The sequence below is a fragment of the Stegostoma tigrinum genome, unplaced genomic scaffold (assembly GCF_030684315.1).
Source record: "Stegostoma tigrinum isolate sSteTig4 unplaced genomic scaffold, sSteTig4.hap1 scaffold_389, whole genome shotgun sequence".
In the NCBI taxonomy this organism is placed as follows: Eukaryota; Metazoa; Chordata; class Chondrichthyes; order Orectolobiformes; family Stegostomatidae; genus Stegostoma; species Stegostoma tigrinum.
In genome coordinates this window covers 12079-40000 of record NW_026728317.1, presented here as the reverse complement: position 1 = coordinate 40000, position 27922 = coordinate 12079, and the positions used below count along the sequence as shown (strand labels likewise).

Sequence of the window (27922 nt, the reverse complement as noted above, 5' to 3'; positions counted from 1 at the left end):
AGCAGATAACCCGAGGCCGTCCGTATCAGCTTTATCCACCAGGTTCTCTCTCGCTTTTTTCCACTTGTTCCTGCGAACGGTGTCGGAGGCAGCATCTGCACACGGACACAGCACCTGTAAAACAACACCAACACAATCATACAGCAGCAAGCCTCTGCATCCACACAGGCTCCCAGGGCAGCACGCAGTTAGACACAGAGTAAAGCTCCCTCCACACCATCCGTCACCCCCAGTCAAACACTTCCGGGGCAGGGGCAGCAAACGGTTAGACACAGAGTAAAGCTCCCTCCACACCATCCGTCACCCCCCAGTCAAACACTTCCGGGGCAGGGGCAGCACGGGGTCAGAGATACACAGTAAAGCTCCTTCTGCACCATATACTGCCCACTTCCCCATCAAACGCTCCCAGGACAGGAACCAAATGGGGTTAGGATGAAGTAAAGCTTCCTCTATGCTTGCCTCTAACAGTGTGTAGCAGGAGTTTTTCTTCAGAAAGGTTTTCGTCGCCTTCTCTCTCCAGGAATGTGCAGTGGTCACTTGACTCTCAAGATGAGGTAGTTCTTCCATCCTCACAGGTAAATCACGGCCTACAGCGACTAACCCCTCCAGGTCGTCCAGGCATGGATAGTGATCTCCATTCTGAAAGGTACAACAGACAGCACATGGGCTACCAGTAGCAGAGGCTCGCAGTGCACTGGGGGGCGGGGGCGCAAGAACCGAGAACCTCCATGATGCTGGGGCTATGCAACCGGCAGGTTGTCTGCCTGGGCCACTGTTTGTGGGATCTTGCTGTGCAAAGCAGAGAAAGGCTGATGCTGCCCACAAAACCCTCATCAGCTTGGAAATGCCCCGGGCACTGCAAGATCCCACAAGTAGTGTTCTGGGGGACTTACCTGTATTTCTTCAACGTCAGCGATCCAGGCCCTCGCTTTCGACAGCGCCTCCTTCAGGGCCACAATGTTGGGCAATTCGACCGGGATATTCTCTGCTTCCTTAATGATCGCCTCCAGTGTGGCAGGAGGATGCTTCTGCCTAAAGATCACAGGATGTGAGATACTGAGAAAACCCCACATAACCCGACTCTGCAGCAACATCCCCTCCCCCTCAGCTTCCAATTACAACACGGTAAAACAGACAGGGGACCACCCAGCCCCGTACCTGCCCCGCTGCCGGCTAGCCCCTACACCCACCCGCAGCCCTGTACCTGCCCCGCAGGTGGCTAGCCCCCAACCCCAGCCCCGTACATGGCTAGCCCCGACCCCCACCCCTACCCCGCAGGCGGCTAGCCCCCAACCCCAGGCCCATACCTGACCCGCAGGCAGCTTGCACCCCCCACCCCAGGCCCGTACCTGGCCTCCAGGCAGATCTGAGCCTTCTCCTCCCAGCGCTCGGAGATGGTGAACAGTTCCTGGAGCTCAGCCATGGCCTTCTGGATGGCTGGGTTAGGGGCCAGCTTGGATCCTGCCTCAATCAGCTGTCTCATCACCTGCAGGCTGACACGGCCAGAGGCTGCGAGTGTCTCCCGCACTTCATCCAGCCACTCCGCTTGCTGGGCCTCCTGCTGGAGCTTGGCGATCTCTGGCAGCTCTATGGCTAACTGCTGACCCTGCTCAATCAGCTCACGGAACTCATTCGAGTTGGGAGGCAGCTCCTTCAGTGCGGCCTGGGTCTGGGTCTGGAACTTCTCTACATCCTCCAGCAGCTCCTAGGACGGTCACACACACACACACACACACACACACACACACACACACACACACACACACACACACACACACACAGGGAACAGCATCTCAGTTTGGGAACTGGTAATGCAGCCAACAAACACAACATTGGCAGCACAGGCAGAGATTTTGAGGGGCACGAGCCCCAGGTAATGGGCCACAATGCAAATCCATGCTGGGCTGGATCCGGAGCCTAACTTCCTCTACTCTTTCCAAGTAAAGGTAAAGCTCCATCTACACTGTACCTCCCCCCGCCCCGACAATCAAACACTCCAGGGACAGGGAGAGCAAGGGGTTAGACACAGCATAAAGCTTCCTCTATGCTGTCCCCCACCCCCCCACCAACAAACACTTCCGCGACAGGGGCAGCACAGGGTGAGACACAGTGTAAAGCTTCCTGTACACTGCTTTCCCACCACCGAGCCACCAACCTCCCCACACAATCAAACACTCCCAGGACAGGGAGAGCACGGGGTTAAAAAGACGGTGATGACATCGGCACATCGGTGATAAATTCAATTGAGGTCCACTGGGGACACACCTCCCTCAGGAACACTGACACCAGCCCTACCCGGTTTGGACAGCGACGGGAGACTGGCCGAGCTACTAACCTGGACATCTTGGATCTGAGTGATGACACAGGGCAGGCCCTGGAGCTGCTCGATGAAAAACCGCAGCTCATCCACCGTGAGCTTGGTGGAGCTGGCACCCTCATCCTGCTGAGGCCTGTATAGGAAGCAGAGACAGTCGGGGGTAATACCGGTCTCGGGACATAGTCACTTACTGAACACTCTGATCCCCGACAGCAATCCCCCCTGCCCCATCCCCCCTGCACCCCGGTTCCGTACCTGCCCCCCCTCCGAGTGCAAACCAGCTGAACCGCCTCTGCCACACACTTCTCCACCTCCTCGATGCTGCTCTTCAGCTGTTGCAGGAGCCTGTTCTCAGGAAATTTTTTCTCCTTGGCCTCGGTGACCAGGGCCTTCAGGTCGTCCAGAGCTTGGTGGGGGGCGGGGGGAGAGAACACAAAACCGGGTCAGAAGGTGCCGGGTCCAAAAGCCCCATCTAGCCAGGTAGTCATCTTCCGCAGTGCCCCCCCCGGGAGGTAACCGAGCTACGTCAATGTCCCAGGATGCCTTGGCATTTAGTGCCCATCCCCAACTGCCCACAGCGAACACTTGCGTGCGCACACACACACACACACCAAACACACACACACACAGCAAACACACACACACAACAAACACACACACACAACAAACACACACACACAACAAACACACACACACACAGCAAACACACACACACACAGCAAACACACACACACAGCAAACACACACACACACGCACAGACACAGGTCAGTGCATGGCGGCCTGGTGTCACCTGGAGGCCCAGACCAGGTAGATGTTCCTTCCCCAAGGGGAGTCAGTGAAAACCCAGATGGGGTTTCTCTTTAAAGGCCATCTGTAATGCTGTCAGGGGTGGGATCTAAACCCCGCACCCCGCAAGATCACCTCCCTAAAAGGGTCAGGCCATTCCTTACTGCTCTTCTGCTGGCCCTCCATCTCCAGCGCCACCTTCACCTTGCTGCCCCAGGTGTCGAAGGACTCGGCTCGGATCTTCAGCTTGTGCAGCATGGCCGGGAGCTCATCCAGGGTGTATCGGTACCTGCCAGGGACAGAGACAGAAAACGCCCCCACTCCCACCGTTAGACTGCTGCTGCTTCACACTGACTCCCACCCCTGGTCCTTCCCACCAACTGGGCCCAACTCACAGTAAAACAGCCCCAAGGACACAGTGAGGGGGTCACAAACCAGGTGCTTGGGTTTGGATTTCTACATACAGGTCCATCTTTTACAAGATCAGAAAGACATCCTGGGAGAGTATATTGTGTCAGAGTTGATGCAAACTGCAGTGCCGGGCAGGTGCAGTAGGTAGCACTGGCAGTGAGGGTATCAGTTTATAGGAACTGTCTCAGAAATGTTTGATAGGGTCGGTGTGAAGAGAACTTTATTTTCAGTTCAGAAAAAGTACAGGAACTTTAATGTACATTTCAATCCCGTTCCCAGGTCTGTTTGATAGGGATGGAGTTGGGAGAATGTCACTTTTAGTTTAGAAGGGTCAAAGAAGCTTTATGTTGAGTTCTGAAGAGTCGAGGAAACTTAACTTTCTGTTTCAAGAAGAGTTAAGAGAGCTGTGCTCTGTATTTAACCCGGCACTGTCCCTACCCCAGGCAAAACTGATGGCGACTGGGTTGAGGGGTCTTGTCACAGCCTCCAGGAGGCCAGCTTCAAGTCAGATTTTCACCACCTGCCAGTGTGCAGCGCAGGCACACATCTCCAGAATATGAGCCAGGGTCAGGGGGTCCAGATTTTCCCAGCCAAAGACACACCGTCTGTAAACGTTTCCGAACCTTTTAATAGAAACCTTCAAGGTGTGAGAACTGAGGATGTTTCCGGTATCTGAGCTGGGAAAAGTGTGATCTGCAGGCTCCTGTTTCAGCGAGTAACCACAGCACAACCTCTCACCCCAGGTTGTGACTGGGGCTCGGATGAATCGTGTATGACCGGCAGCAGAAAGAACATGCACCCAGCTTCCTACCTCAGATAGTGCCTGCTGGGAGGACAGTTGCATAGATCGTCGATGTGATAGAGGCACACCAGCCTCTCGGGACATTCGTAACATGCCAGGGCGGACAGGAAACAGGTGGTCTTGCATTTGTCACACTGTCGCTCATCATCGGGCAGCAGCTCAAAGGCTTCGCGCTCTGCCTCAGTGATACCCTGGAGGAGAAATCACAGTCAGGCACCAGAGGGAAAGGGGAAACCCTGAGGCATCGCTGTGCTGGGGATGAGAGATGGGAGGGCAGTGCGGAGGGAGCTTTACTCTGTATCTAACCCCGTGACATCCCCATTCTGGGAGTATTTGATGGGGTGGACAGTGTAGAGGGAGCTTTACTCTGTATCTAACCCCGATGTCTCCTGATACCTGGAAGGGTTTGATTGGGGGGCGGCGGTGGGGGTAGGTGGTAGAGACACATAGCGTAGAGGGAGCCTTACTCTGTATCTAACCCCATGCTGTCCCTGAGAGGTTTTGATTTTTTTTGGAGGGGTGGAAGAAACAGCTTCACCCTGTACCTAATCCCATACTGTCCCTGCCCTGGGAGTGTTTGATCGGGGGGTTGTGGTGGAGAGCACGAACGAACAGTGCAGAGGGAGCTTTACCCTGAATCTGACCCCATACTGTCCCTGTCCTGGGAGTGTTTGATGGGGGACAGTGTCTGTTTGGGGATGGCTACAGCCAAGAGAACTGCGGGCACTGACAGAATGGAGGAGCAGTGCAGGGAGCAGGTTTGAGGGGCCGAATGGGCTTTCTGCCGGAACTGTCCCTAACACGGAGTGTTCTGCCTGTTTGTTGGGGGTATTTCGGACCTTGGTTTGCCACACAGCGAGGCAGAGGGGATGCCACCTGCTGGCACAGTGTGTTTATGGTGTACACAGCCCGAGTGCCACTTTACTCAGAGTCAGCGCCCAGACCCAAACAGTGCAAGCACCGATTACCAGTTAGGCGCTCTCAATCAATCACCGAGCAAACCGAGTGAGCGCGAAGCTGCAGCCTGTACCTTCTCCAGCAGAGCCTTGCGTAGCTGGCGTTCCTCCTGCACCATGATGAACATCTCCTTATGGACAGCTGCTGCCAGGTTCAGGTCTAGCTTCTCCGCACAGGCGGCCATCTTACAGATCAGCTCCTCGTGGGAGAACACGCAGTAACGTCTCAGCCAGCGGTAATGCTCGATACAGCGACGGCCTGCCGGGAGCTGGCGGCGGGGGGGGGACACTGGGTCAGCACAGAGACACACTGCACAGGCGGCCCTATCTACCACAGGGCACCATGACCAGCCCCCCAGGGGGAGGGGCACCATGACCGCCCCCAGGGGGGAGGGTGCCCCAGCCGACTAGAACCATCCCCTTTCTCCCCCTGTTCAAAACACTGAACCCCCCCATGCCCCAAGTTGAGGTGGGGGCGAGGCAAAGCTTCAGGCCGTGGCAAACAAAGCAAGGGGTTTCCCTCTTACACCCCCACAACACCCACACAATGCCCCACCCCCACCACGCCCCACTCTCACAACGCCCCACCCACAAAACCACCCCCACCCCACCACGCCCCACCCCCACAACGCCCCACCCCCATCCCATCCACCAAACCACCCCCACCCCACCCACAAAACCACCCCCACCCCATCCACAAAACCACCCCCAACCCCAAATCCTAATTCCTTCTCCCAATGCCCCCCCTACTGCACCAACAGAACTGCCCCCGCCCACCCCAACCCAAGATCCTAATTCGTTCTCCCACCCTACCCACCAATCGTCCCCCACCCCATCCACAGACCCCACTCCCCCAACCTGAGATCCTCATTCCTTCTCCTACTCCCCCCACCCCATCCCTCTCACAGGGGATCTCCCTCTTCCCCACCATCACTCACTAGGGGCTCTCTCTCTCCCTCCCTCACATTTCCCCCACCACCCCCCTGCCCCATACAAGGGGCTCTCTCCCTCTACCCCAGCACTACCCCTCACAGCGGGGCTTGTTCCACCCCACCTCTCAGGGTTCACTCTCTCTCTCTCTCCTCCCCCCACCCTCCCCCTCAGAGGTCACTCTCTCTCCTCCCACCCAGGGGAGGCTCCTTTCCCTCCCAACCAGCCCCTCTCGCTTTCCCAGAGAGGTGCTGGAACAGGACGCACCCAGTCAGCTGTGCAGAAGTTCACAGCCTCAGCGAAGTTGTAGCCCTGGTTGAATCCACTGTGGTAGGCCCTGGGGAAGGTGATGACAAACTCCCCGGCACATTGGTTAGTCCGCACTACCTGAAACAGGGCAGCGAATCACAGCACCCGTTAGATACAGAGTCAAGCTCCCTCTACACCGTTCTCTCCCCCCCCCCTCCCCCCCCCCATCACACACTACCTGGGACAGGGAGAGCACCCGGTTAGATACAGAGTCAAGCTCCCTCCACACCGTTCCCCCCATCAAACACTCCCAGCGACAGGGAGAGCACGGGGTTAGATACAGAGTCAAGCTCCCACTACACTGTCCCCCATCAAACACTCCCAGGGACAGGGAGAGCACGGGGTTAATAGAGTCAAGCTCCCTCTACACTGCCCCCCCCCCCCCCCCCCCCCCCCCCCCCCATCACACACTCCCTGGGACAGGGAGAGCACGGGGTTAATACAGAGTCAAGCTCCCTCCACACTGTCCCCCCCATCAAACACACCCAGCGACAGGGAGAGCACGGGGTTAATACAGAGTCAAGCTCCCTCTACACCGTCCCCCCCAATCACACACTCCCTGGGACAGGGAGAGCACGGGGTTTAAGTGACTTGCGCACTGCTGCCCTGGGAGGGTGAGCGGGTGTAGGAGACGGAGAGCTGCCTGATGCTGCCACTTACCGGGACTCCGTGTGACATGAGAATGTTGGGGTTCATGATGGTGACCAGCTGGTGGAGAAGGTCAGGCTGGCTCTCAAACAGCTCTGGGGTCAGCTTCTTCATCACAGCCTCCAGCTGCTCAGCTGCATACGAGGGAACACCATACCAGGTCTTGGGCTCACCCCTGGGGGGGAGGGAAGAAACAACACACACCGAGATGATACACCGTCGCTCCCTCCCTCACTGAGGAGGGGCCCACTCCTTCACAGCAAGATCCATTACAAAGAAAAGCTAATAACTTTGTGCATTAACAGAAAAGCAGGCCATTCAGCCCTTCTGCTGCTGTTCCTGCCTTACACCAGACTAACCCCACTCCATCCTTCATCCTAGCTCTTCATTTCCGTTCATCTCACTCTCCTTCATGTACTTATCCAGCTCCTATCCCACTGCCAACCCCTAACCATTATTCCCCTTGGAGGCAACCCACGAGAGCCAGTCCCTGTTCTCCCCTCCCCCTCTCTCCTCAAGGGAACAAAACCCCCATTTGGTATCCCCAGCCAGAGGCGGCGGATCGGGAATGCTCGGGCTATCCCCAGCGGGAGGCGGCGGATCGGGAATGCTCCGGCTATCCCCAGCCAGAGGCGGCGGATCGGGAATGCTCCGGCTATCCCCAGCGGGAGGCGGCGGATCGGGAGCGCGCGGGCTATCCCCTGCGGGAGGCGGCGGATCGGGAGCGCGCGGGCTATCCCCAGCGGGAGGCGGCAGATCGGGAGCGCGCGGGCTATCCCCAGCGGGAGGCGACGGATTGGGAGCGCGCGGGCTATCCCCTGTGGGAGGCGGTGGATCGGGAGCGCGCGGGCTATCCCCTGCGGGAGGCGGCAGATCGGGAGCGCGCGGGCTATCCCCAGCGGGAGGCGTCGGATTGGGAGCGCGCGGGCTATCCCCTGTGGGAGGCGGTGGATCGGGAGCGCGCGGGCTATCCCCTGCGGGAGGCGGTGGATCGGGAGCGCGCGGGCTATCCCCTGCGTGAGGCGGTGGATCGGGAGCGCGCGGGCTATCCCCAGCGGGAGGCGGCGGATCTGGTGTGCGTGGGCTATCCCCAGCGGGAGGTGGGGATCGGTATTCCAATGGGATATGGAAACTGGGCCTCTCAGTAAATGCGCTGCAGAGTCTCTAACACCGGGCCCTGTGCAGTTGTAGCCTCCCTTTCGCAATGGGACTCACCAGTGCAGGTAGTTGATGGAGTAGCTCCAGTGATCCTCTATGTGCCAGCAGAACGCTGCAAAGCACATGCCCACGTACAGCCAGGGCACCTTCATCCCAGAGATATCAGCATTGATGTGGCACAGCACTGACTGGTCAAGGACGGGCATCACATTGAGGTTCCAGCCACACTCTGTGTACTGCTGCAGTGGGGGTTGGGGTGTGGGGGGATGTAAAATAACACAGAGAAACAGAAGCCTGAATAGACGGCTAACAATCCAGACCTAGAGGCCACTCAGCCCCTCGAGCCTGCCTAGCTCCTGATCCCATTACAATATGTTTCCCTCACCACCACCAACCCAATGCAGCGTGGAAACAGACCCTTCGGCCCAACCAGCCTGTGCCAACCATAATCCCAAACTAGACTAGTCCCAGCTGCCCGCTCCTGGCCCATATCCCTCCAAACCTTTCCCTATCCATGTACTTATCCAAACATCTTTTAAACATGATAACTGTACCCACACCCACCGGCAGTTCATTTCACACACAAACCACCACCTTGTGTACAAGATTTTTAAATCTCTCTTCTCTCAGCTTAATAATGTATCCCGTGATCTTAAAATCTGCCATCCTTGTGAAAACACACCTACCATTAACTCTATCGATATCTCTCATTATTGTACAGAATTCTACCTGGACTCCTGCCAACCTCCTACACTCCCGTGAACAGAGTCCCTGCCTGTACAACTCAAACTCTCCATACCCACTAACATCTAATCTCTCCACCTTCAAAATATTAACCAGCTCTGCTTCTGCCTCCTTATCACAAAGCGTATTCCGAAGATTCACAACCTGTGAGGAAACTTTCTTCTTGCTTTAAGAGGTCCATCCCTCCCCTGTCCTTTAAAACGGCAGCCCCTTTCCCAGATTCTCCCACATCCCACTCCCTCTCAGAACAGATGAGCTCAACGCTTGCAGCAAAGCCAATCACCACCAGATGGCAGTGCCTCACCACGATTCAGGCCAGAAGCCACAGCCCACCTACAGAACAGAAGCCCGGGGCCAAGTGCTCACTCTCACCTCACCAGGCACAAGGGCATGAGTCAGATGAGCAGTGGTCAACGCACTGAGTGTAGGAGTTGGGACGGTCACGTTGCGGCTGTACAGATCATTGGTGAGGCCACTTTTGGAATACTGTGTTCAATTCTGGTCTCCCTGCTGTAGGAAGGATGGTGTGAAGCTTGAAAGGTATTAGATAAGATTTACAAGGATGTTGCCGGGGTCGGAGGGTTTGAGCTCCAGGTAGAGGCTGGAACTACTTTCCCCGGAGTGCCGGAGGCTGAGGAGTTACCTCACAGAGGTTTATAAAAATATGAGGGGCATGGATAGGGTGAATAGATGAGGTCTTTTCCCCCAGGGGTAGGGGAGTCCAAAACTAGAGGGGCGCAGGTTTAAGGTGAGAGGGGACCATTTATCAGGGACCTAATGGACAGCTTTTCCCTCACAGAGGGTGGTGTGTGTGTGTGTGTGTGTGTGTGTGGAACGAACTGCCAGAGGAAGTGGTCGGGGCTGGTACAATTACAACATTTAAAAGGCATCTGGATGGGTATGTGGATAGGAAGGGTTTCGAGGAATATGGGTCAAATGCTGCCAAATGGGACTGGGTTAATTTACAACATCTGGGTCAGCACGGACAAGTTGGACTGAAGGGTCTGTCTGTGGAAGGAAGACTTTGGGAGAGAGAGACACAAACAAACAGAGGCTCAAAGCTTTAACTGTTTCCTTTCTACAGGCACTGCAGGAGCCACTGAGACTCTCCAGTGTTCTGTGTTCCCTTTTCGGATTTCCAGCACTCAGTGGAATTTTTACTTCTGTACCAGGGACATGCTCACATTGGAGGGGCTGGGACCTCACCCCCCTTACACCGTAGGGGATTCGGAATTGCGATGGGTTTTCCATCGGACAGTGGATGGAGAGGGAACTGCTCCTCTCAGCAGAGGGATTACTGTCGCTCCCATTCCTCCCTCATTGCTCCTTCACACACCCCCATTGCCCCATCCCACTTCTCCCACTGTCTTCCCACATCACCCCCCCAACCGAGTGTCCTGCTGACTGACTGACCTCTTCCTCTGGGGCGAGCTGCCTTTTACCACCTTTGTTCGGGAAGCCGCTGCCAAACTCCTTGGAGTGAATATCCGCTCCATACTCCACAGTAACATCCTCCTCAATACTGCTGACCAACCGCCAGAACTCCTTCTCCACCAGCTCAGTCGGCACCATCTACAGCAACAGGCAGGGTCAGGCACGGGGCACAGAGAGCGAGCGACACCAGGGGCGCAGGCAGAGAGCGGGCGGGTGTGGGCGTGGGCAGGGAGCGGGCAGAGCGCGGGAGCAGGGGGGGCAGGGCCAGGGTCAGAGAGGGGAGACAGGTGGATTGGGGTACAGTGAGGAAGGGCAGCAGAGAGGGTGAGGCTGAGAAAGTGGAAGAATAGCAGAGCTATCGAGGACAGGAGGTGGGGGTGTGGGGGGGGGGGGGGGGGGTGGGGAGATCGGGGTGGCGATATGATGCTGACCCCACCAAGTGCTAAGTGCCAGCTCACACTTCGACATACACACGCACACCCTCGCCCGCATGTACACACACCCCCTCCCACATGTACTGCACTCCCACCCTATGCACACGCACCCCACACCCCCCAACACAAGCGCACACACGCACCCACACACACGTACACGCAACCCCCCCGCCCCACACACGCACCACCTCCTACACACAATCCCCAAGCTCACACGGCCACCCCTCCCATACATTCCCAACTCTTACCCCACCACACCCACCCCTCCCCAACACTCCCCACTCGCCCCCCGGCGCACACACACACACACACACACACACACCCCTCCCCAAACCCCCCCACCCACACACACACCCACCCACCCCCCACCAACACTCCCACCTCACCCCGCGCCTCCCCGACACACACACACAGACACACCCCTTCCCATGCACACCCTCACCCGCATGTACACACACCCTCTCCAACAGACCCTCTCCCACACTGCACATGTACTGCACTCCCACCCTACGCACACGCACCCCCCACGCACCGGTACTTACATGAACTGGCATGTTGAAGTAGTCAGACTTGAAGGTATCTGCCATCTCACCGAAACTTTGCAGGGTATATTCTCTCGTTGCCTGCTCAAAGCCAAAAGCCTCAGCTGGTTTCTTACATTCCTGTCGGGGAGGGAGTGGGAAGAGTGAGAGAGCAGGAGCCTGAGGTGTGGGCTTATCCACGTCACTGAAACCCCCTCACTGCTGGATCTCTCTCTCTCTCTCCAAACCCTTCAGCTCCTTCCTGAGGTGCTAGGCCAGAAGCCCAGACCCCACATGCCCAAGCATCAGCTCCCTGCTCCTGTGCCCCATGCCCCCATGGCTGAAACTTCAGATCCCAACAACGTAATGAGCTCCCTGCCCACCTGGTCCTGTCACTGTGATGGCTTGTGTAGCCCAGCTCGCTTTGCTCCTACACCCTATTCCCCCCTACCACCAGGTGAAGATCCAACTTGTCAACAGATTACAGGGAACCGAGCCCAGGGCTCACCTGCCCCATCAGCTGCCTTTTGTCTGCCTCTCAGTGTGGAGGGTGATGGGCAGCCTCCAGGGGCAGTGGTACCAGGCTGAGCCAGACACAGCTCCATCCAAGCTCTGGGCCAGGGTGACTCCTGGGGAGTAAGGAACAGGACGCAGGGCGACTCTCCTGGTGTGGAACTGCAGGCCGAGCCTTGGCACATGAAGGGGTGGAAGCATTGGGGTGGATTAGGGGCTGCGCCTGGAGGAGAAAAGGAGGGCACTCCCAGCCTGACTCCACCGTCAGCCTATTCCATCATTGCTTATCTGTCTTTCCCTGAGCCCAGGAGCTGTTCACTGACTCTGTTGGTTCAGGTGGTGAGGAAAGATAGCAGCGAAAGGGTTTGAGTATCGGAGTAAGGCGGGCTTGTTGCAGTTATACTGGTGAGGCCATATCTTGAGTTGTGTGTGCAGGTTCGGTCTCCTGGTCTGAGGGAGGACAATTTTGTTACTGAGGGAGCCCAGTGAAGGCTCACCAGACTGATTCCTGGGATGGCAGGACTGACAGTTGAGGAAACACCAGATTGTCTGGGCTTGTACTCACTGGAATTTAGAAGAATGAGGGGTCATTTCATAGAAATGTATAAAATCCTGACAGGACGGGGCAAGCTAGATACGGGAAGAATGATCCTGATATTGGGGAAGTCCAGAACTAGGGGAGTTGTCTTCTGAGAACAAGGGTTAAGCCATTCAGGACTGAGATGAGGAAGAATTTCTTCAGTCAGAGAGCTGTGAACCTGCGGAATTCTCTCCCACAGGAAGCTGTTGGGGCCAGTTCATTAGATACATTCAGGAAGGAGCTGGATGTGGCCCTCGTTGCTAAAGGGATCAGGGGTATGGGCAGAGGGTGGGAACGGGATACTGAGAACGGTCTACTCCCGCATTTATTTTATGCATTTCTCTGCTGAACTTTGTCTTAATTTTACATTTTTTAAAATCATTCTGTTTGACCTCTATCATTAATACAGGCACCATGATGGGGGCAACGTTTAAAACATTTCACTGTATCTTTCATGGTAAAGTACATGGGACAACACATTCTAATTCCACCGAGATCTTCGGAACATACTCCCTACCTCAACCACACACTTGGGACATCGCCAGTCTCCTTTCGGGATCTCCGGGAGAGGTGGGATAAGGCAGAAGGTGTGGTAACTGTCCTCACAGCCTTCACACAGAACCAATTTCTCCTCCTCCACACGTCGGGAACAGATGATACAGGTGTAGGAGTCAGCCTGCAAAGCCAACAGAAACGATGTTCAGGGACAGCTAGATGGGAAGAAATGCAGCTGGGGAAGCTTGATTGTTGGGGGTGGGTGGCGATTGCAAGCCACAGCACCAAGCTGCTCAGAGGCAGAGATGGGGGGTGTGGAAATGACTGGGTAAGGGAGGGGGGGTACTGAGGGCGACAGCGGGGGACCCGAAGGGGAGGGAGAAACCAAAAGGGGGGTCCATGCTGGATGTGACAGAGGCTGCAAATGGTGAGGTGAGATGGAAGGGACCCTTGGGTCAGTAGGGTACGACAGCAGTTGAGAGGGGCAACAAGAGACAGAGAACACCAGACAGTCCGCTAAAACCTGAAGCACGCGAACATTCAGGTGCGGCGCGGACCCTTGGGAATGGGTAACAGTTTGCCAAGTGGAAAGGCTGCCTGTTGTAACTTACAAACTGAGGCGATGTGGCTCCCTTCCGCAGCCTCATGGTCCTTTTGCTGCAGGCATCAGCAACTCCCTTCTCCTCTCTGATCAGCGGGCAGTGCTCCAGCGAGTATTCCAGCTTTGGTTCAGTCACTATCTCCTCCTTCACCACCAGTGTTGGGGGGCAGTCGAGGCAGTCCTTGTCTGGTGACAAGAGGAAGAGTGAGACCATCACCTTCAGTTTGGGGGGGGGGGGGGGGGGGCAAAGTTTCTTTCAGAAACTGTTACATTCATTCCATCACATAACACAGTGAGGTCACTGCTGAGATGCTCCTCATTGCCCCTTGAACACAGAGTCTCACTCCTGCCCTTGCAGGGGCAGTTAAGTGACACTCCTGAAGTGTAAAGGGATGGGGGAGAAAGCAGAGGGGCAGGGGGGCTGAGTTGGTTGATCAGCCATGTTCTTATTGAATGGCTGAGGAGGTTTTACGGGCCTAATGGCCCAGACCAGGGTAGGGAGGGCAGTGATTCTACCCCCCCACCCGCCCCGAGAAACGGCATTTTGCCACACTCTGCGCCATCACCGAGACTGGCAGTCGGTCCAAGTTTATGATTTGGAAATCACTTTCACAGGCACTGTGGTCGGGTTTCAGCGTTCCTGGGTCCTCAGAATTACCAGCCCATTGGCAGTGACACACTGTCTCCCCATGAACACTCAGGGAGTCAGCATTATTCCCTGATTGGGGTGGGGGAGAATGGGTCACCTATACCCATATTACAGGTTTGGGTGGAATGGGACAGAGCGAGAGAGAGACAGAGACGTGAAGAGAGCAGCCGCTGCTGCCATGGGAAGTGCGCTGTGGGTAAATACCTACCTCTCTTCCTGTTGGCTCGGTCTTTTACCACCAGCCCAAGGCCCACCATCTTGGGGCCAGCTCCATAAATCTGCAGCTTCTTCAGCTCTGGGTTCTTGGCGATGTCAGCCTCTGTTGGCTCAGTCTAGGGAAACAGGGAAAGAGGAACACGGTGAGGATGGCCCTAAGAGGTAAGGAACAAGGGAAGGAGGGAGCGAGGACAGCTCGGCTACCTAGAGAGCTGCCCTGCCTCCCTCATCCTGCCTGCCCCTGGAACTGAGTGCAATATTCTCCTCACTCCTCATACTCCCGATGACCCACTGACATCACAGATTAACCAACAGTGACACTGATTCAAACTTGCTCAGCTCTATCATTATTTAACACTGGCAGCGTTTGCCCTGACACCCCCAGCAGCCAAAGAGTTCCACCAGAAATTGGATCAGGTGGCAGCCACTCTGTCCCTTTGGACCTGCCTTGCTATCCACTACCATTGGGATTGACTCTCATTTCCCCAGATCACCTTCACCCCTTGGAACCAAGCTGCCCCCAGCCCCAATGATGAGAGCTCGCTCAATCCTCCGTGATTGAGACTTTCCAGATTCACAACCCTCTCCGAACCCGTTCAGAACGTTGCACATCCCAATGAGCTGCCCTGCACGAACGAGAGGAACTCCAGGCAGATGTCAGCCAGATTTACCCAGCACCCGACCCCAGGGGACACAGGAACCTTTGCTGCACAGTGTTCGTTACAGATACATCATTCCCAAAAGCTGCAGACCAGAACTGCCCAGAAGGAGTAAAATGGCAATTTAATGTGACTGGTTGTTGGGGCGAGGCGCTGCCCTGTAGGGACAGATACAGTAGCACAGGCTTGTCTACAATGTTAGCTCACAGCTGGAGCACTGTGTGCAGTTCTGGTCACCACACTACAGGAAGGACGTGATAGCACTGGAGAGGGTGCAGCGGAGATTCACCTGGGATGGAGACACTGGGCTACACAGAGACCCCCAATAGGCTGGGGAAGGTCAGTGTGGAGTCTGATTGAGGTGTACTAAGTTCTGAGGGGCACAGACAGTAGTTCAGAAGAAACTTTTCGCCCTTTAACAGAGGGGTCGATACCAGAGGGAACACAGTTTGAAGGAGGTTCAGACAGAATTTCCTTCTCCCACCCAGAGGGTGGTGTATATGGGGAACTCTCTGCCAGAAAACGTGGGAGAGGCAGAGAGACTGGAGTGGTATTCAGATGAAACACCACAGCAGGCAAGGCTACAGGCCACAAGCTGGGAATGGGATTACAGTAGGCAGTTGTTTGATGACCAGCATGAACACAATGGGCCGAAGGGCCTTGTTCTGTGCTGTTATAAAACTCTATGATTCTCTGGGGTTTAGAACCAAACCATGAGACTGAATGGGTGAAGTTCTGAAGGGGCTCTGGCAGGATGACGCTGAGACTATTCCAAAGCCAAACACTCCCCCAGGGTACTAAAGGATGTGGAAGAACTGCATCGAGGCAATGGGATTCAGCTGGACTGGTAGCTGCCGTTGCACTGAACGGCCCCCTCTAAAGGCAATGTATCTGAGCTCTTTCTCCTTGTGACCCCAAGTGGCTGACAGCCTGGGCGAGGGTGGGGGTGGGGGGGCTCATGCGAGTACGTGTGTGCCTGTGCATAAGGACATGACCCACAGCTTATTCCCAGGGATGTGACATTGAAGCGGTTACCGCAGGAGCATTGGTAGGCGCAGAGAACTTGATGGAAAATGTTGGGAGTTACATCAATCCCCACTGGGAGCAGGAATGATAGGGAAAAACGTGTCAAAGATACACTGCCCCCTCAGAAGCTGAACTAGACTGGGGCGGTGCACTTGTTCGGTGGTTAGCACTGCAGCCTCACAGCACCAGGGACCCGGGTTCAATCCCAGCCTCGGGCGACTATCTGTGTGGAGTTTGCACATTCTCCCCGTGTCTGTGGGGGTTTCCTCCAGGCACTCCGGTTCCCTCCCACGCTCCAAAGATGAGCAGGTCAGGGTAGATTGGCCATGCTAAATTGTCCCATAGTGTCCAGAGATGTTCGGGCTAGGTGGGTTAGCCATGGGAAATGCAGGATTACAGGAGAGGGTAGGGGGCGAAGCTGGGTGGGAAAATCTTCGTAGGGTCAGTGTGGATTCAATGGGCTGAATGGCCTGCATCCACACTCTGGGGATTCTATGATTCTACAATACAAACAGCCTATAAGGCAAACACAGAGAGAATGCTTGAGAAATGCAGCAGCTTCTGTGGAGACAGAAACGCTGTACAAAAGACAAAGAGAGAGAGAAAGAGAAAAAGAGACTGTAAACTGGGTGTAAATTAAGGCGTGAACGGGAGAAAATGAGTCCTCTGTATCTCCCAGTCCATCTGAATAACCCACCTTGCTCTCTCCCTAACATTGCTTTCCTGAGGCTACTGCCACGTTCCAACAAACATGACCTGTTGGACTATAACTTGGCAAAGTGTGATGACTGACAAAGCACTACACAAACTCAGGGAGCAAAACCTGGTTTCCCATTTTACAGCCTCGACGTTTCAATATTGAATCACACAACTTCAGAAACTGTCTGCAATATGTCTGTGATAATAAAATGTGAGGCTGGATGAACACAGCAGGCCAAGCAGCATCTCAGGAGCACAAAAGCTGACGTTTCGGGCCTAGACCCTTCATCAGAGAGGGGGATGGGGTGAGGGTTCTGGAATAAATAGGGGGAGAGGGGGAGGCGGACCGAAGATGGAGAAAAGAAGATAGGTGGAGAGAGTATAGGTGGGGAGGTAGGGAGGGGATAGGTCAGTCCAGGGAAGACGGACAGGTCAAGGAGGTGGGATGAGGTTAGTAGGTAGCTGGGGGTGCGGCTTGGGGTGGGGGGAAGGGATGGGTGAGAGGAAGAACCGGTTAGGGAGGCAGACCACTGCACCACACAACCAGCCCAGCTCGTCCCCCCACCCACTGCATCCCAAAACCAGTCCAACCTGTCTCTGCCTCCCTAACCGGTTCTTCCTCTTTGCCGGTTTAGAAGAATATGAGGCAAGTGCAGAGAAATGGGGCTTGCACGGATGGACGTTTTGGTCGGCATGGACCAATTTGGGCTGAAGGGCCTGTCTCCATGCTGTAGGTCTCTATGAATCTACAATGGCAGAGCAGGCTGGAAGGGCTGAATGGCCTCCTCCTGCTCCTATGTTTCTGTGTTTCAAGCTTGCTTTGCCCTTCCAACACGGTCATCCAACTCCATCCCTTGCTGCTCTCTTCTCCCATAACCTTTGGCCCTGTAGCCCTAAGAACTGTGTCTAAGTCCTTCCTGAAAATATTCTGCAGATAAGTGCGGCCTCTCGTGGGATGGGGGCTTCACCAACTGGACCAACATTCATCAGCCATCCCTACACAAATGTCCCCAAATGTCTGACGGGGCTGGTTCACCGAGTTAAATATAAGTCCAGATGGCAGACTGCCATCCCTAAAGGGCACAGGTGAACCACAAGGCCTTGAACAACAATTGTTTCATGGTCAAGTTAACTTAATACGCAGTTTTAATTTCCAACTTTGTGCTCTCACATGTTTGAACCAGTACCCCTGGGGTTTCCACTACCAACACTATTAGAACTTTGCCAGTCCCCACTCACCTCAGCCTGCAAACGCTTGGCTCTTCTTCCGTAGCTGTTCATCTTGGATGGCTGCACCGACTGGCGCAGGGGGATGCTGTGGGGTTTGTACTCCCGGTCTTTTTCCTCACTGTCAATCTGTGGCCCGGGCTGACACTGCACAAACAGACAGGCAGGGAGAAAACAGGATCATGAAGTCCCAGCAAGGTCAGAATGCGAGCCCTGGGGTCCGGGCCAATTGGATTTGGCACTCAATCACCCTCCGGCAGCATGGTGCTCCCGTGGCGCCAACCCTCCGGCAGTGCGGCACCCCCCCCCCCCCCCCCCCCCCCCAAGCAGTGTGGTGCTCCCGTGGCGCCGACCCTCCTGCAGCGGCACCAACCCTCTGGCAGCACAGCGCTCCTGTGGCGCCAACCCTCCGACAGCACGGCGCTCCCACGACGCCGACCCTCCCACGGTGCCCATCCCTGGCACTGTATCACTTACTGCTAGGCTGGCTCCAGACTGGAAGGTGTCAAAAGGGTAGATGACCCTCTCATAATGTGAGCGCAGCAGGGATCCGATCCCCTTCCCAGGCGGATAGCCCAGACGCTGGGCCACACGAGACCATCGCCGGTCGCGACAGATAGCTTCATAGCCACCCTCCTCGATGACAATCTGGGAAAAGACAGCAGAGTCAGGTGAGCCACGTTGCAACATCAGGCACAGAATTCACTCCTTTCCCAAGGATGGCTCTTATGGAATTCTGGGACCAGGGTAGGGCAATCTTAAACAGCAGCAGCTCATTCTCGAGGCTATTCCTATCCCTGGGAGTGTTTGATGTGGACAACATAGAGGGAGCTTCTCTCTGTATCTAACCACGTGTTGTCCAGGGAGTGTTTGATGGGGAAAATGTAAAGGGAGCTTTCCTCTGTATCTAACCCTGTGGGGGTGGGGGGGGGGGGGGGGGGAAGAGATATGCAGAGCCCCATTGCTGGAGAGGTGTGGAGACCCCAGGCCCCAGGCCCATGACCCTGGTGCCTTTCACTTCCCACTGACGTTACCTTGTTCAGGCTGTACAAGTCTAAGATTCGCCGCTCCACGTTGGGAATTTTTAATGTGGACCCCTGCAGCTCCCAGAACTTGGCGATTTGATCCAGAAAGTTTAACTTCACTCGGGTCTGTGCCTGTTCAGAAACAGAGGGATAAACAAAAAACAAACCAGCTTATAGGGTCAGAGGGAAGGTATGGCTTGCTTTGATAACTCAACACAACGGAGCTGGTAGCGAGAGGGCCCCGAACGGGTACAGGTGCCTCAGGTCCACCATCCAGAGGGTCTCTCCTCCGACGTCCTTCGCCCAGACCTGCTCAAAGTGTGAAGCCTCCCCTGCATCGATGGAGCCCCACACTGACGCCACCCATTTCCCCCACCCACTGCTCTAACCATGCATTCCCCACGGCTAAATCCACCTTAACCTGCACATGGGAGAAAACCGGAGCACTCGGAGGAAACCCACGCAGACACATGGAGAACTTGCAAACTCCACCCGGGACTGGAATCGAACCCAGGTCCCTGGCGCTGTGAGGCTGCGGTGCTAACCACTGTGTCACTGTACCACCAGTCTATGATTCTTCCACTGCCTTACTCTTCACACTCTCTCCCCACCCTTGATATTTATAATCGCCCGTCCCCCCCCTGCCCTGTCACGGAGTCTCTGTTCTTTCTGCACCCCCCCACTCCCATTCGCTTGACGGCCTGGACAGCGATACCCACCTAAGCTGATGAACCCCACCCGCGCTGCCCTGTTCCGCCAAACTGAAACCAAAGGGGAACCGCCAGACGGTGCCAGTTGCTCACCCCCCAAACCCGCTGTGAGCTCACCTCTAACTCATTCAGGCGCTGGATTCGTGGAGTAAACTTGAAATTATCAACTTCGACAGCGAATGGGGGCTGCCAGTCCTGCCAGGGTTAGGGAGAGAGAGGGGGAGGTTGGGGGGTGGTGGGGAGAGAAAGAGGAGAAATGGGCTGTTAGAATCCAAGCTGAACTTTCCTTAAAGGCAGGCCTGAAGGCTCGTTCAACCAACGCTGGCAGTCTTTATATACTTCCTAACCAACGACACTTTCCAATCCCACCCCGCCCGTCCTCCCACAAAACAGAGCCACTACACAACCATTAAAACCTATAACAAATCCCCATCTTCCATCCACACCTGCCAATCCCAGCACCAACTTTTTAAACCCCCTCTCGGGACTGGGCAGGGTCACCGTGTGTTGCCCGCCCCTTGGTGTCCCCTTGAACCTAGTGACCAAGGCCTGTTGGGGCAGACCACACAGCTGTGGGTCTGGAGTCACGTGTATATAAGGACTGTAGAGTCCCCTTCTGGAGGAGGATAGCAAACTAGATGGGTTTTTATATGGCTACCGATCTTAGATATCACAGTCACTGGCTTTTGATTCCAGATTTTATTTAATTGAGTTTAATTCCAGCCGTTGTTTCACATCCCCTAAATACACCTTTTATCCCTGGAGCATACGAGACTGAGGAGTGACCTCACGGTGGTCTATAAAACCCTGAGAAGTGTAAGGTAGATAGCCTTGTTTCAGAGATAGTAGGAACTGCAGATGCTGGAAAATCTGAGACAATGTGTAGAACTGGATGAACACAGCAGGATAAGCAGCATCAGAGCATTTCTGAAAGGGGGGGGGGGGGAAATGCGCCCAGGCAGACAGGGGTACCAGACAGACGTACAGGCAGACACACAAAGATGAGGGACATGCCCAGGCAGACACAGGTTCTTCCTAAATTAAGTGTCAGTGCCTGCACGACTTGGAACATTACAGTGAAATGTCAGGAGGGAACAGAAACATTGGGGGATGTTGCCCTGTGCCATGAAATGGTGGAAGGACTGTGCAGAACACCACAGACCCCAGCAGCACCATTCCTTTGGGAAGCAGACACAGTCAGCTCCCCGTTGTCATTTGAGCAGGAAGCCCCTTAGGCAACAGAGATGGGGAGCTGGATCAGCCATCTGCTGAGGGCAGGTAAAAACAACAGAAATAACACTCCAAATCCCCGAGGGGGCAACACCATTTGTTTGCTTTCTTCTCTTGCACAAACGCATCTCTCCACACTGAGCAGCAACCCTACCCTCATCAACAGTGGCATCAGGGGACCCTCCCCCAACTCAGATGAGACAGCCACAGATAGCCAAGGAGCTGATCAATCCAATGGGACAAACCCCGCTTGACAGGAGAACGATGACAGGTTCCAGGCATTTTATGGGACAGAGATACACAGAGTCAATAACCACTTGATAGGATCAAGGCTCATCATTTAACTCAGTCCCTTGTTCCCTGCTCTCTTTCCCCCTTAACCCTTTGATCCCCTTAGCTCTAAAGAACTATATCTAACTTCTCAAAAACATTCAAAACTTTGGCTTCGATCCCTCACTGTGGCAGAGAATTGCCCAGGTTCCCCACTCTCCAGATGAAGACATCTCTCCTCAGCTCTGTCCTAACTGGCCTACCTTTTTTTTAAAAGCCGTGGCCCCCAGTATGGACCCCCACCCTGGTCATCGGGAACATCCTTCCTGCGTTTCCCGTCTAGTCCTGTTAGAATTTTATCGGTTTCTCCTCATTTTTCTAAACTCCAGTGAATATAGTCCTAGCCATCCCCGTCTCTCTTCATACGTCAGCCCTGCCATCCCAGAATCAGTCTGGTAGACCTTCACTGCACCCCCTCCATCACCAGAACATCCTCCCTCAGGCAGGGAGACCCCAAAACAGTGCACACAGTACTTCAGGTGTGGCCTACACCAAGGTCCCAGTGCAGCTACAGCAAGACATCCCCTGCTCCTGTACTCGAACCCTCTCACCACGAAGGTCAACATCCCTTTGGCCACCGTTACCACCTGCTCCACCCGCAAGGCTTATTTGAAAGAGAAGTGGATCTATGAAGAATTGACGAGGTCGGTTCTATGTTCTAATTAAAAAGCTGGGCAACAGCTGGTTTGTGATACCAGTTTGGGATTTAGTGAGCTCCCTAACACAAAAAAAAGAGAGTAGGCCATTCAGCCCCAACGATGCTGCTCTGCTATTCAATAGGGCCATGGTGGATCTGACTGTAACCTCAACACTTCCCAGTCTGCAACCACCTCCCCTCCAAAATACGCAACTCCCTCAAACTTGGACTCGACATCCTGCTCTCTGGGTGATGGGGGGGAATCCCAAAGACTTCCCACTCTCAGAGACAGCATTCAACCTCATCACAGTCTTCAAAGGAGCTCCCTTCTTTCAGAAAGTGTCCCCCCCGCAGTCCAGATGCCTTCTCCCAGCAAGAAGAGGACCATCCTCTCAGCCGCTGCCCTGTTAATTCCCCCTCTTTCCCCTCAGGATTTGCCTCTCATTCTCTGATGGGACTAGGTCTAACCTGCTCAACCTCTCCTTGGGAAAGACCCCTTCATCCTATGATGCAGCTGAGGGAAGTTTCTCTGACCTGCCTCCAGCGTAAAGCATTTCCCTCCTTTGCTGAGGGGGACAGAAGTCTCCAAGGGTGAATTTAAGTTTAAAAGTGCCCTGCTCAGATGTGTTTTGGTACTTTCTGGAATTTCACTCAAAACAAAGACCAGCAGCTTGAACACACTTCACCTGCTGTTGGTCTTTGGTTCAGACCCAAAACAGAGGGGCACACGCACGCACACACACAAACACAGAATAAAGATTCAGTTTAGCTAGCCATCTCACAAATTCAAAACTTCATTTTTGCTCAGAGTGGTGTCTAGGTGGCCTGGTACATGAGTCTATTAATGATGGAATGCGGGAACTTACTGGGAAGGCCAAAGGAACACTGGCCTTTATTCCAACTCAGTGAATGACGGACCGTGTGCCTGTGTCTGCGTGAGACAGAGACGGTGGATATTTCACCCCTCATGGAGACGTGGAGGGCACAGGTTCAGAACGAGGGGGTCTGGGGTCTCCCAGTGATGACGGAGATGGGGAGAAATGTATTCTCTCAGAGGGTGGGGAATCTGTGGGATTCTCACCCCCTGGAATCTGGGTCAGGGAATATATTCAAGGCTGTGTTAGAGAGAGTTTTGATCGTATTAAAGGAATTGGGAGGGGCTGAGGGAGCCTTTTTTGTCCCTGTGTTTATGTAAATACAGTTTTACAGACAGTGAGCGCGAGACACAGCAGGAGTCTCTCATACATCCCAGGGCTTATTGCGTTGGGGGAAAAAAATAAATGCCTGACTAAGCTGTATTGCGACATTGATGCTGAAAACAAGCCAAGAGCGCTCAGTCCAACCCACAGCTTCCTGTCAGCTGCTCAGAACACAGCTCTGACCTAAAGGCTGTGTTGTTATTCAACAGTAAACACTCCTCCTGCACCCCTCCAACAACCTATCCAGCACAAGACACAAAGGAAATATGGATTTTTTGAAAAAAAAATCCATTATAAAACAAACAGAATAACATCAGGTTGGATAAGTTGTTAGAGGTGCCAGGTCAGGTCGAGAATGTAGTTAAATAAAGTAGATCGCACCACAGGCTTTATCACATCAACAAGCAGAGAGCAGGGAAGTAACTCTGAATGTGCATCAGACACTGGTTCTCAGCCTCAGCTGGAGGGCCCTGTCCAGTGCACACTGAAACATAAGGAAGGAGTGGGCCGGGGGATGGACAGAATAGACTCCAGGGATGGATTGGGATTGACCAGGGAGAGCGGGGGGTAGAAGACAGCTATTGGAGTGCCACAGGGATCAGTGCTGGGACAATTACTTACAATATATATTACACACATGGATATGTAAAGTGAATATACTGCTGTCATGTTTGCAGGTGACTTAAACTGACCAGAAGAAATAGGAAGACCTGGAGCCCCTCGAGCCTGCTCCACCATTCAATAGGATCATGGCTAATCCAGCATTCCTCACATACATGTTCCACATTTTCCCTGTAACCCTCCATTCCCTGACTGGTCAAGAATCTATCTCAGCCTTAAATATATACAAGGACTGTTTTCTCACAGATCTGTGTGGCAGGGAGTTCCAAAGACTCTCAACCCTCAGAAGAAATTATCCCTCATCTCAGTGTTAAATTGGTGCCCCTTTATTCTGAGACTAAACCCTCTACTCCTAGACTCTCCCATGAGAGGGAAAACATCCTCTCAGCATGGGACTCTTAAGGGGTTGAACGGGGTCAATGTTTCAGTGAGATCACCTCTCATTCTTCTCAACTCCAACCTGTTTATCCATCACTCATAAGGCAATCCCTCCAAACTGGGGATTATTGTAGAGAACCTTCTCTCAACAGCCCTCAATTAAACAATAACTTTCCCTAAATAAGGGGTCGAACACTGCTCACAGTATTCTGGATATGGTCTCACCAGTCAGCATGTACAACCGTGGTCAGACTTCCCTACTCTTATAACAAAAACAAAGTTGCTGGAAAAGCTCAGCAGGTCTGGCAGCATCTGCGAAGGAAAAAGCAGAGTTAACGTTCCGGGTCCGGTGACCCTTCCTCAGAACTGATGGTGGCTGGGAAAACGTCAATTTATATGCGGGGGGAAAAAAAGAGAGGGGGATGGGGTAGGAAGTAAATGATAGGATAGAGCCTAAAGAGAGACAAGCGCAGTTGGACAGAGAGTTGATAACGATTAGGCTGGGAGGGTGAGTAGTTGTTAATGGGGACCATCAGTGACTAATAACAGGTGGCATGTAATGGCAGGCTGTGTGGTAACAAGGGCAGGCGTGTGGGGCAGGGGGCTGGGACAGGGGACAGTTTAGGCCCTAAAATCAAGCGCTATTTCTGCCACCTCTAACAAGGCTACAGACATACTCTCCTCCTGTCCAACTTCCGCAGGGACCACTCCCTCCAGGACACCTTGTCCCACACTTACGTCATCCCCAACAAACCACTCCCCCCGCCCAAAAAAAACAGCCCTACGGCACCTTCCCCTCTAACCGGCAAAAGTGCATCACCTGCCCATTTACCTCCTCCCTCCCCGGTATCCAAGGGCCCACACGTACCTTCCAGGTGAAGCCAGGATCTAGTCTACTGCATTTGCTGCTCACAATGCAGTCTCCTCTACATTGGGGAAACGAAGTGTAGACTGGGTGACTGCTTTGCAGAACATCTACGCTCTGCTTGCAAAAAAGACCCTGAACTACCTGTTCCCTGCCACTTTAACGCACCACCCTCCCTGGCCAACAGCTCCCGCTCTGGCTTGCTGCAGCGTTCCAGCGAAGCTCGAAGTACAACACCTCATTTTCCGCTTGGGGATCCTGCAGCCCTCCGGACTCTCTATATAGTTCAGTAATTTTAGGGGCTAAACTGACCCCTGTATCAGCCCCCTACCCCAAGCACCAGGCCTTGTTACCACACAGCCTGTCATTACACGCCACCTGTTATTAGTCACTGATGGTCCCCATTAATAACTATTTATCCTCCCAGCCTGATCATTAGCAACTCTGTCTGTCCAACTGCGCTTCTCTCTCTTTAGGCTCTATTCTATCATTTACTTCCTACCCCATCCCCCTCCCTTTTTCTGCATATAAACTGATGCTTTCCCAGTCACCAACCAGTTCTGAGGAAGGGTCACTGGACCTGAAACTTTAACAAGGCGTAGAGCTGGATGAACACAACAGGCCAAGCAGCATCATAGGAGCAGGAAAGCTGATGTTTTGGGCCTAGACTCTTCATCAGAAAAAAAAGCTCCTCTGAAGCTGCTTGGCCTGCTGTGTTCATCCAGCTCCACACCTTGTTAACTCAGATTCTCCAGCATCTGCAGTTCCTACCATCTCCAAAACATTAACTGTTTTCTTCCTTCACAGATGCTGCCAGACCTATGAAGCTTTTCCAGCAACTTCTGTTTTTGTTCCAGATTCACAGCATCTGCCGTTCTTTCAGTTTTCCCTACTCTTACACTCCAAAACTCTTCAAATAAGGGCCAACATTCCCATCGGCTATCCCGATTACAGACTGCCTCCTGTATTTGATGCATGTAACCCAGGCCCCACAATCCTTTTGTGTTCCAATCCTCTGTTTAAATTACATTGTCCTTTTGTTCTCCCTCCCAAAACAAAAAAAAATTGTATTTTCCCACATTATACTCGAAGTGGGAAGACAAGTGGTGAGGGCAACACAGAGTCTGCAGGTGGATCCAGACAGGTTAAGTGAGTGGGTAGAAGTTTGGCAGATGGAATATAATGTGGGGAAAAGTGAGGTTATGCACTTTACCAGGAAGAATAAAAGGAGGTGCATATTATTGAAATGGAGAAAGACTGCAGAAAGCTGCAGAAGAGGGATCTGGGAGTTTCCTCCATGAACCACGAAAAACTAGCAGCCAAGGTTTAGCGAGTTAATAGGGAAGGCGCATGGAACGTTGGCCTTTGTTCCAAAGGGAATGGAGTATTTAAGGAGGGTTTAGCTAAAACTGTACAAGGCACTAGTCAGACCACAGTAGGAATATTGTCAACAGTTTAGGGTTTTTTATCAGTGGAAAGATAGACTGGCGTTTGAGGCAGTCCAGAGAAGGTTCACTTGGCTGACCCCAGGGATATAAGGATTGGTTTATGGAGAGAGGGTGAGTACTTGTTGGGGTTTAGAAGAATGAGAGGAACCTTTTTGAAACAGACAAGATTCTTCGGGGGGCTTGACAGGGGAGAAGCAGAGAGGTTGTTTCCCCTTGTGTGGGAGAGTCTAGGACCAGAGGGGCATCATCTCAGAGTAAGGGGGTCACCTACTGGAGACCGAGATGGGGAGGAATTTCTTCTCTCCGAGGGGACTGAGCCTGTGGAATTCTTTACTGCAGAGGGCTGTCGGAGCTGGGTCAAGGATGACAGACATATGGTGGGACAGAGAGAGAGAGAGGGTGAGAGATAGAGAGAGAGAGAGAGATAGAGAGAGATAGAGAGAGAGAGATAGAGAGAGAAGGGGGGGGGAGAAAGAGAGACATTAAACTGGAGGCTCACTCTGCTCTCTCAGTTGGGTGTAAACGATCCTGTAGCACCATGCTTTGAAGAATAGTAGTGAAGGGGCTTCAGGAGGTTCTAGCAAACGGTTAATCCTCACAGCACTGCACCCCTCCCCCCAACCACATCAACTTTAGCAGAAAGAAGTAAACAGATTACCAAGTTGTGATACCTGATGCTTGTCAAGATGGTGCAGACACACAGCTGGAGGACAGAACAGGACCCAATCTGTAGACACTTTTAGGACCATTTATTTACAGTGCTCCACACAACAAGCACACACCTGCTAGCAGAACCACCAACTTATCAGGGCTGCATCTATTTTGAGAAGCTCGAGTGATTCCCTGCTTGCTGCCCAGCACCTGTTACTGTCAAATCACATTTGTTGAAACTAGCATACACCTTCTCCACACTCATACTGCAACAAACCTTCTGGAAAGGGGTCCCATCAGCCGTGTTACACTTTCGGGGAGCTGTAAAAGGTAAATTCTAATAAAGTGGGCTACGTCCAAGCTGAAAGGATACAACATGTCCAGCGAAGTGAGGTACAGAGCTAAAAAGCAAACCTCACAGACCAGCAACTTAGAAAACTCTGTCCACATTCTAACAACATTGCGGTCCCTGTTCACAGGAACATCACTGGATGTTGCACCCATTTCAAACAAATTCCCTCCAATGATCAGAGCTGGTCTTTGCTGACAATTCTACCAAGTTCAGCACCATTCACAACTCCTCAGGTCCTGAAGCAGTCTAAAGTCTGAACCACCCTCAGGTTGGGGCTCATAAGCAGCAGGTAACATCTGACAAGTGTTAGGCAATGGCCATCTCCCAAAAAGAGAGAATCTAACCATTGCCCCATGATAT

At 53.6% G+C, this 27922-nt stretch overlaps 1 protein-coding gene across 1 annotated transcript in view; it reads right to left on the bottom strand.

Moving 5' to 3' along the window:
• Positions 1 to 27922, bottom strand: part of kdm5c (lysine demethylase 5C) — a gene marked incomplete at its 3' end in the record, with an annotated part of 100253 nt that overhangs the window by 62956 nt on the left and 9375 nt on the right. Inside the window, exons 2-22 of the mRNA XM_059643998.1 lie at positions 19969 to 20046; positions 19151 to 19273; positions 18594 to 18764; positions 18129 to 18263; positions 14498 to 14621; positions 13651 to 13826; positions 13062 to 13220; positions 11473 to 11592; positions 10476 to 10634; positions 8376 to 8557; positions 7173 to 7335; positions 6471 to 6590; positions 5348 to 5542; positions 4327 to 4508; positions 3269 to 3393; positions 2573 to 2723; positions 2336 to 2450; positions 1350 to 1705; positions 894 to 1032; positions 460 to 639; positions 1 to 114 (exon numbers count right to left, since the gene is read on the bottom strand). The exon at positions 1 to 114 is cut by the window's left edge and continues 27 nt beyond it. Coding sequence (XP_059499981.1) covers positions 1 to 114; positions 460 to 639; positions 894 to 1032; positions 1350 to 1705; positions 2336 to 2450; positions 2573 to 2723; positions 3269 to 3393; positions 4327 to 4508; positions 5348 to 5542; positions 6471 to 6590; positions 7173 to 7335; positions 8376 to 8557; positions 10476 to 10634; positions 11473 to 11592; positions 13062 to 13220; positions 13651 to 13826; positions 14498 to 14621; positions 18129 to 18263; positions 18594 to 18764; positions 19151 to 19273; positions 19969 to 20046 — 3267 coding nt within the window. The remainder of the gene's footprint in view (positions 115 to 459; positions 640 to 893; positions 1033 to 1349; positions 1706 to 2335; positions 2451 to 2572; positions 2724 to 3268; positions 3394 to 4326; positions 4509 to 5347; positions 5543 to 6470; positions 6591 to 7172; positions 7336 to 8375; positions 8558 to 10475; positions 10635 to 11472; positions 11593 to 13061; positions 13221 to 13650; positions 13827 to 14497; positions 14622 to 18128; positions 18264 to 18593; positions 18765 to 19150; positions 19274 to 19968; positions 20047 to 27922) is intronic.